Genomic DNA, 9,015 nt, shown 5'->3' with positions numbered 1-9,015 from the left:
TGACCTTCAGCCTCCAAAATCGAATCAGTTTGTCCTTAAGTCCAAGTGAATGTTTTTGCCAAATTTGATGAAGTTTCGTCAAGGTGTTACTGCGATATCGCGTCCACGAAAATGGGACGAAAACAATATGCCTCCGGCTCCGACTGTCGCTGGCGCCGAGGCTTGAAAAGAGAAAAGTCAAATAGATTTACAACAGATTGGACCTTCATCTGCTGATGCTGAGCCTGGGGGCGTCGTGCATGAGCGTCCCCTTGGTGGCATCAAGATGCTGATACTCTTCAATCAGTGATCCGAGAGAGGCGATGGCCTCCGAGAAGCAGCTCTGCTCCATCCCCTCGACATGCAGGTAGTGATGCAGGTGAGCCTTCAACAGAGAAGAAGAAGAAGAACTTACAGTCACTCAGTCTCTTTATTACTTGCTTAAAATTTAAGCCTATTAAATAATTAGTTGATCAACAGGAAATTCATGAACAACTATCTTGATGATAAAGAGCTTCAGCTGTTTTTCAACAAAAATGTCTCAAAAACTCAAACCCAAAGATTCTGTTGTTTCTGTGTCAGATTTGATGGTTCAAAATAATAATTGTTAGTTGCAGCACTAATATACAAATATATTAATTAATATGTAAAATAGTCTCAGATAAAAACAATGATAGCAAAAGCTAGAGTGCGTCTAAGTCAGTTGTTTCTTCCAACGGTCTGAAAACATGGAGGGAACTTGAGATGCACCTTCTTCCTGTAGAGTTTGGTGAAACGCTCCCTCAGCTCCACGAATGTGGGCTTCACACAGGTGTTGTTGGCCAGGGCCAACAGGGAGTGGGAGTGACCCACGGGAGGCACCGAACACAGGCCCGTCTTCCAGCCCTCCTGGTTCCACGAGACGAAGGGCAGCGACGGCTTCAGTCTGGAACAGGGAGCAGAGAAATTCAGAGGGTCACACGGTTCCTGCGACATTTTACACTTCACTATAAACAGAGTTACACTTGAATCAGCCTGACAGCTCTATTACTGGATCGTATTATTGTTTGTTAATGCTGATATTAGTACAGAAATAAGGATCTCAACATACTGAGGCTGCAACTCATGATTAACTTCATTATTGATTCATCTGCTGATTATTCTCCCATGAATAATTAGGTTAATGAAATATAAGACAATGGTCAATCACAGATTTACAGATTCCAAGGTGAGCTTGGAATAAATAAACAATTCATCCTCCAACATGATTGTTGGAACAAAAATGTAGAGCACGAGGTCTCCACTTAAGTTATTTTCTGGTTTTTCTGGTGGGGAATATTTCTGTGATTTCCCTTCTCCCCCTCCCCCTCCCCCTCCTCATTTAAACCACGGTCACGCATAAATATGTGTTCTCACACCGGCTTCTGTTTCAGTTTCTCTTGACAACGTGCCACAGGAAAACAAGGTCTGCAGGGAGAGCAGAGGAGAGATGGGTGCTGAATGGACCAGTCATGAATCACTGCTGTCAGTGCTGAATGGAGGCACTATTCCAGAGCCTGAGAGTGGAGGTCATCACTGGGCCTATCGGGGCAAGCGTACTGGTTCGTTGTCTGTTTCAGTGGAGATGGAGACTGAGCGGGAAGACGGCGCTCTGACCTTTCGATGTTCCTGCGGAGGTCAGACACCTGCACGTTGCCCCTGACCATGAGGGCGCAGGCCAGGTAGAGGCTGCGCTTCGGGTCGGCTCGGATCAGCTGGTGGTCTTTACTGAAGGCGTCGCTGAACATCTGATCCAGTCTAGAGGGAACAGTGAGAGGAGACGTTTCCACATCACTCCACTTAAAATATCAATGCAGTTAAAATCTTTTCAGATATTACATTTGAATTGACAAATAACAGCCTTTGTCGTTTGCCTCTTCAGCACAGAGTCTCTATTTACTGACTGTAGTGAGTGAAACGTCTCTGCAGAGATTTCAGGTACAGTGGAGTCAGACTGGGGGCCAGTGGGCCGATGTTTGAGAAAGCAGCATTTCTTTAACCTTGTATTTATTCAGGGACGTTCTGCTGAGAAGGCAGAAAGATATTTTTAAGCAACACCCTGCTCTGCATTCATACAGTCACATACATTCAGCTCCGGGAGCTGCCCAGCTCAGCCACCACTCTGTCTGACCAATGAGCTGCGCCGCTGAGGCAGATTTGGTCTCCATGGCTCACAGAAGGCCACTTTCATGGCAGTTGTTGTTGAGGAGGAGGAGGAGGAGGAGGAGGAGGAGGAGGAGGAGGAGGAGGAGGAGGGCTGGTGGTTGGGTGGTGGGTGAAGTGGTGTTTTTTCCTGTCACAATCCTGCAGCACTAAACCTGAAGCTGCCACTGTCTCACTTGATAAAGTGGAGGCCGGGCTCTGTGGTGTGTCGAGAGTCTTACTGTCTCCTGATTAAATCACGGTGCTGATTAGAACAGGAAGTAACAGCCATGTTTCCGCTTTTGGACCATTTTAAAATCTGTGGGTAAAATCAGGCGTCCTCATGTAAATATGTTTTGGAAAACAGTTTCAGGATTCTTACTCGTCTCTGGTGCTGAGTGTCAGTGGATTGATATCACGAGGACATGATCCATCATGTCTATATGAAAGCTTTATACAAACTACAAACAGTTCTTATATTGCGATGCTAACCACGTCGCCCAGCTCCATCTACGTTACATTTAGTCATTTGTTCCACGTGACCGGCGCCGTTTCATCACGTTTCAAACGACAGTTGGAATGCCGGCGTAAACAAATTCTACACAGTTGTGATCGGTGAGGTCACCGCTGCAGGGGCTTCCCTCATCACCGCGGTCAACATGAGACGCGTGTGAACGGATGATGGAGTTCCTGTCAGCTAAATACACGGAGCTCTGCGGGAGTCAGAACAACTGTGAGGTAAAAATAGCGGCGGCAGACCTTCTGGTGGGGACGCTGACATCGGCCAGTGTGTAGAGAGGGGTGAGGCTGGGCACCAGGTAGTGCAGACGGGGGAACGGCACCAGGTTCATGGCGATCTCATTCAGATCCATGTTGAGGGAACCCTCGAAACGCGCCGAGCTGAAACACAGGAGAAATAACACAGGAATCTAAAGGCGACACCTCAGCAGCTTTTACACGCACAGGAAAGTCTAATTGATGCGACTTGTGTCACAAGTTTTTGTTTGCGTTCACCGTTTCTCACCAAAACACCTCGTTTGAACACATTTCCCTCTTTATAAAACACTTGTAAAGCTGTTTATTTTCCCCAAAATATTTTAACAGTTTATAAAAGTTGCAGGCTGTCTTCTTCTTCTTCCCGGCTTTTGTTTCTGCACGTTGCTGCATTATGGATCAGTGGAACAGGGTGAAACTACTGCCAGGAATGTGGGTGTGTGCATGCATGAGCAACCAAACAGATGAAAATTTGCCTTAACCACAACTCACAGAACTTCCCTCACTTCAGACTAGAAAACGACAGATTGGTGACAAATACAACTAATAGATAACAAATGTTTCCATTCGTGCGTCTGTGTTCTCACTGAATGTTCACAGATCTCAAACCAACGGAATAAAACGGGAGATTTTGGATTTAAGGACGAGAGAGTCGTCACCTTACTAAGACATTTTATTTTCTGTGATTAGTGACCAATCTGAATCTGGCATTTAACTTAATTGCTCCTTCTGTTGAAGAGGTGGAGGGTGTCGAAGTTGGTATTGGCCTTTATGTTACAAGTCAGGGTGTTAGGAGTGTTATATTATAGTTTTATAGAAGTGACATGAATATTTTAGCAGCATGTAAAGTAAACACTGCGGTCCTATGAGTCTCCTCTATATGAACACGCCCACAGTGATACTATACCTGGTAATACTGAGCAACAGGTTAGCCACAATGTTGTTCATGGCATCAAAGGGCTTCTCTGCCGCACTGACGCCGCCCCGTCCGGAGATGATGGCGCTGTCTCTCCTGATCACCTGCCCTGGCTTCGCCCTGTGAGACATGTGTTGGATTTTGCTCACAATGTCGACCAGTGACTACAGGAGGAGACGTGAGGGAGCACGAGAGGTTGTTAATCGCTGATGGTTTAGATGTGCACACACAGTAGAGAGATGAGGGGGGGGGGGACGTTCACAGATACACAGACCTGGTTTTCCACGGGCAGGACGCAGTCGGCGTGCTCTGTGAGCTCTCTCATGGCCAGGACGCTGTTGTAAGGGGAGGTGATGACATCATCCTCCGCAGACGGGTAGATGGAGGTGACAATGCGACACACCTCGGGGAACTCCTCCTCCAGCAGACTCAGCACTCTGGTCCCCAAGCCAGAGCCAGTACCTCCATGTACGAGTAAAGAAAGAAGCTTTCAGCAGAAACCTGATTTATTTAGATGAAACCTGTTTCCATAATCACAGTGAGGGATTAGAGAAACCGGATTCCCTGGCTTTTTATACAAGTAACCTGATCGCTTTTTATAACTGTGCATGAGCACTGCAAAGACTTCAGGTGGGGATATATTGTAGCTGTGACAACAGTGATGGAAGGAAACATCAGTTAAAGCAGTGATGTCCTTCCGTTTAATTAACTTTCACTCTAAATCAGACTAAAACAGAAACTAATTGGTCTCAGTAAATGTGAACATGTTGCTTCCACAGTGGAATAACTGAATGAACTGTAAGAAGCAGTGTCTTGCATCACTAGGTTTGTGATTCAGTCTATAGCTTTTAGCAGAATCTGTACAAAATGAATTTACTGAGTTAATGTTTCAATGAGGGAACTTCCATGTAAACATTTGGTCCTTACCTCCTCCCATAGAGTGAATGAGAAAAAAGCACTGCAGGCAGTCACAGTGTTCTGCTGCCCTCCGCAGTTTCTCCACGATCTGCTCCCTGTAGGCTGAGCCGTACGTCATGTGTCCCACCGCCCTGCCGAGGACGCAGAGCATCAGAGCTGGCTGCTGAGCTGCTCATGTATTTAAACAACACTGTGGTTTTCTGTCTCATGGGTCAGAGTGAGAGCTGAGCCTCAGGTATGTTTATGATGAAAAGTCTCATGTATTTCAAGTGGTGGAGAAAATGCAAGAGTTTAACATGAAGAATAAAGAGTCTCAGGTTTAGCAGATGTTGTGAAGAGTTGCAGCATGTGTGAATGTGATGTGTGTGTGCATGTTTAGCTTTAAGCTGCTGGCAGCTCAGATACAGTAAATGATTTAGCAAGAATTTTAAAAAGTCAGTTCCCTGCATATTTTCCATCCACTTTTGTTTTTAACTTGAGAATAAAAGGCAGAAATAGACCAGGACTCCAGGGGAAATCTATACGCTATAAGCACAGCACCAACATTAAGTCAGCCACAACACACGTCTCTGTGAACTCCCATTTAATATGCTGAACGTTCCACCCCCCACTGTCTGACCAACAATCCTGCTTGACGGACGTGTCACTGCGAATAGGGATTGTTATCAGCCATGACAGCTTGGCTGCTAGTGTGTGTGTGTGTGTGTGTGTGTGTGTGTGTGTGTAATTATGGAAAAATGCGGTCCTGGGTGTTGTGGTTGGTATGATCCCATTGAAGATGGTCTCGACTTTCTTTTCTTCAATGCCTGTCAGGCTCAAGAAAATGTATGGAGCGAATATTCGTAGCAGCCCTTCCAAGAAACACTGACCTTTCCCCCAAATTAAACTGTGCGGGCTTGAAAAGAGGCAAATAAGTAAAAGTCACCCAGTTGCTGAGGCTGTTCCTTTGTTTCTTGTTCTGTCATTTTCTTGGGAATCTGAAATGTGGTGGCCGTAATAGAAAGAATATTTTAATCCTCTCATTATTTATCGCTTTTTTTTAGAATCCCTGAACACCACAACATTACCGTGCGGTGTGATGCAACTGCATGTGTAAACGATTGTAAAACACACATGCTAAAAATTATGGTTTGTAGCAGTTGCTCCTGGCCATGTGAGCACGTGAGACGGCGTCCCGTGGCTCGTCTGTCTCTCACCAGTTGTTGCCTGAACCCGACACGTCCGTCAGGAGCTGAGTGCTGTCGAACACTTCACGCAGCGGGCCCTGAAGGATCTCGTTGACCACACCCTCCTCCATGTCCACCAGCACCGCCTGTGGATCCAAATGCGAGTTGAAGGCCAGCACATGTGTTTCATCACCATACGTTCAAGCACATGCCTTTGACCCCCCGCCATCATTCCATAACTCCTCTTTGTAACCTTAACCAATGGATGCCAGAGCATTCTTTGTGTAAACCCAAATCCTGACCTTGACCCCGACTCTAAAATAAGCCCGTAACCATGTGAAGATATTTTTTATTTTTCTGGTAATCGGCAGAACTCACTCTGGCCTTCAGATGTTGGATTCTCCCTCCAACACCACAGGTTCTCCCCTCACCTTTCCTGGAAGAGCACACCAAATATAAAAGGTCTACATGTGGACCACCGTGGCGGAAACATGTCTCAACCCATGCAGCAGTTAGTGGATTAAAAACTGTTGTGATTACCTTGAGTCCACATTCCTGAAAAAGCTACTGAGAGCCTCATCATACAATCCTTTCTGAAGAGAGGAAAAACAGGACATTAGGAAAGCTTTTGTGACGGGTGACTACATGTCTGTCATTACAGGATGAGAGGGGGCAAAACAAGAAGAGGCTTCCCTTTAAATAAATGATAAATAATAATAATAATAATAATAATAATAATAATACAGATTCGGTACAAGAGCTCAGCAATTACTTTGGCGAATACAAATTTATTATTAAAAATGTAAACAACAGTAAAAAACACCAAAACCCGAGTTGTAGTAAACTGGAATTATTCTATAAATGATGTAAGGCTTAAACTGATTTAATTCTATTTGACTCAATTCCTGATTCATTAGTGGTGTATTTCATTACTGATAAATCTATAGTTTTTTTGGTTAATGAATAATTGTTTAGTCTTCAGAATTTCAAAAAATACTGAAAGACAGCTCATCATAATCTCCTGAGACCCGATGTGACATCTTCATATTGCTTTTTCATTACAAAACACAAACATATTCAATTTACAGAAATATAAAACAGACAAAAAGGAGCAAAAAGCCCACAATTGAGAAACTGGAGCCAACGAAAGTTTAACATTATTACAGAAATGTTAAATCAATTATCAAAGTGAATGGCGTTTGGGGCGACACTTGTTGCATGTTTCCTCTACTCGAGCAAAAGTGAGATGACGTTCCCTATCAAGTAAATAGGACCAGTGGTCTCAGACCTTCGGACTGCACTGTATTATGTAGATGAACAGCAGCACTGTGCAAACATATTAGGCACCAATAGCAATGTGCGGAGGCTGCAGTCTGCCTCAGTGTCTTCTGTCTCTTCATGTGATCCCAGACTGACTCCATGATGTTGAGATCTGGACTCTGTGGGGGCCAGACCATCTGTTAGAGATAGCTCTTTAAGACTCTGGCTGAATGTTTAATGTTGTTGTCATGCTTAAGAATAGTTTTTGAGACCAATCAGATGCCTCATTGATGGCATCGCATGATTGATGCCTAAAACCTTTGCACCGTACCATAGATCTTTCATTGTTCTGTCAAACTATTATAGTTTTTAAATGTTTTTGTACTGACCATTACAATTTAAACAACTTAAGAAAACACATGCAAACAGACAAAACACAAACAAATTCAGAAAACATCTTCATCAATTTGACAACAGGGGGTCTACCTCCTGCAAAAAAATAACTTAAATGAGAAAAATTATGAACCTGGCTGGGACACACTTGTTGTTCAATGCTTTTAACTTCAAAAGTGAACATGTTGTCTTAAGTTTTGAGCTCTCAGGGCCACCGTAGGGGATAGATATGTGGTGAGCGAATATGAGTGAGGATAGCTGAAGGTAGGGGCTGGTGTGTGCTGCCAGGCAATAACCCCATGATGTAAACTGTATTTCCCTAATACTGGTTTATAGCCTCACATTTCTACCTGCCATAGCCAGAAAAGCACAGGTGTAGGTAATAACATGAATTCATTTACAGTAAAACATGGAATGCATCCAACATTATTGTTATCACTTACACCTTTGTTTTCCTGTATTTCCTATGACGTCAAACATGTGCAAAATGTGTATTGTTGAAAAAAACCATCATCAGTCTAGTAAAATACAGCGTTAGCAGATGTGGGATAGGAAAGTGTACTGTCCGTGGAGTTGCTGTATGGTGTGTGGGTTTGCACTTACTTTATTGACATGGGAGTGTTCTCGCAGAGCAAGGTCCCAAAACCTGCAGCCGACCTGGTTACCGCACTGTCCGACTGAAGAACACGAGTGCAAAGTTTAGTTAACATCTGTGAGGGAAATTGTTCCACCAGTTGAGCCGACCTTTCGGGTAAATCAGCCGTAAACCGACTCAACAAGAAATGGAGCTACACGTTACGACAGTTCAGTTTCTAGCTACCAAAACACAGCAAACTGGCGGCTAGCTAAGCTAACGTCCACTTCAACGACCTGCACTCGGGTTTTACTCACCCTGAACAACAACCGACTGTGTCATGGCAGCAGCGACACACAGACACTAAGTCATACTTAATGTTAACATTAGTCCTCAACCGTCCATTAAAAGCAGTTTTGTGGAAAAAACCTTTTGAATGCTCCTTCAGACTCGCGCCTCTACTGTGTTTGGTCGAGTGCTGATGACGTGTGCCATGGAAACGACGTTGCGTTACGTTACGTAAGCGGTAGAGTTCAGAGACCAAGTCATGTTAGATACCATAGGCGGAGCGAGGGGGGCGGCTTATGGGGCTCCAGGCCCAGCTGTTTTCCCAAAAGCCCCGAATCTTATATGAAATTTATTATGACATTATTTATATTTATAACTTCAACCAGGTGTCATTTCCTCTCAGTCTCTCTGACTGCACCTTGTGCAGGTGAAGAGAAAAAGGGATGGGTATGGAGGTAGATTTGTCTCAATATTATTTATGTGAACTGATGGACAATCAATGATTAAATGTGTGAGCTGTAAATATAAAACGCCTTCCACAAATACAAAAAATATTTGTAAAAAAAAATATCACAAATATAAAATGA

General features: G+C 44.1%; 1 protein-coding gene across 1 annotated transcript; it reads right to left on the bottom strand.

Moving 5' to 3' along the window:
- Nucleotides 1–2: 2 nt before the first annotated feature.
- tube1 (tubulin, epsilon 1) lies at nt 3–8,615 on the bottom strand. The gene is made up of 12 exons (XM_056363393.1): nt 8,458–8,615; nt 8,170–8,243; nt 6,454–6,506; nt 6,292–6,349; nt 5,944–6,059; nt 4,757–4,878; nt 4,104–4,291; nt 3,821–3,993; nt 2,899–3,039; nt 1,615–1,755; nt 730–904; nt 3–364 (listed from the first exon to the last, which is right to left on the bottom strand). Exons 1-12 carry the CDS (start codon nt 8,480–8,482, stop codon nt 206–208), a joined length of 1,425 nt encoding a protein of 474 aa, XP_056219368.1. The 5' UTR covers nt 8,483–8,615; the 3' UTR covers nt 3–205.
- Between the last annotated feature and the right edge of the window lie 400 nt (nt 8,616–9,015).

Source organism: Seriola aureovittata, chromosome 19 (genome assembly GCF_021018895.1).
Source record: "Seriola aureovittata isolate HTS-2021-v1 ecotype China chromosome 19, ASM2101889v1, whole genome shotgun sequence".
Classification (NCBI taxonomy): domain Eukaryota; kingdom Metazoa; phylum Chordata; class Actinopteri; order Carangiformes; family Carangidae; genus Seriola; species Seriola aureovittata.
This window is presented reverse-complemented; position numbering and strand designations above follow the sequence as displayed.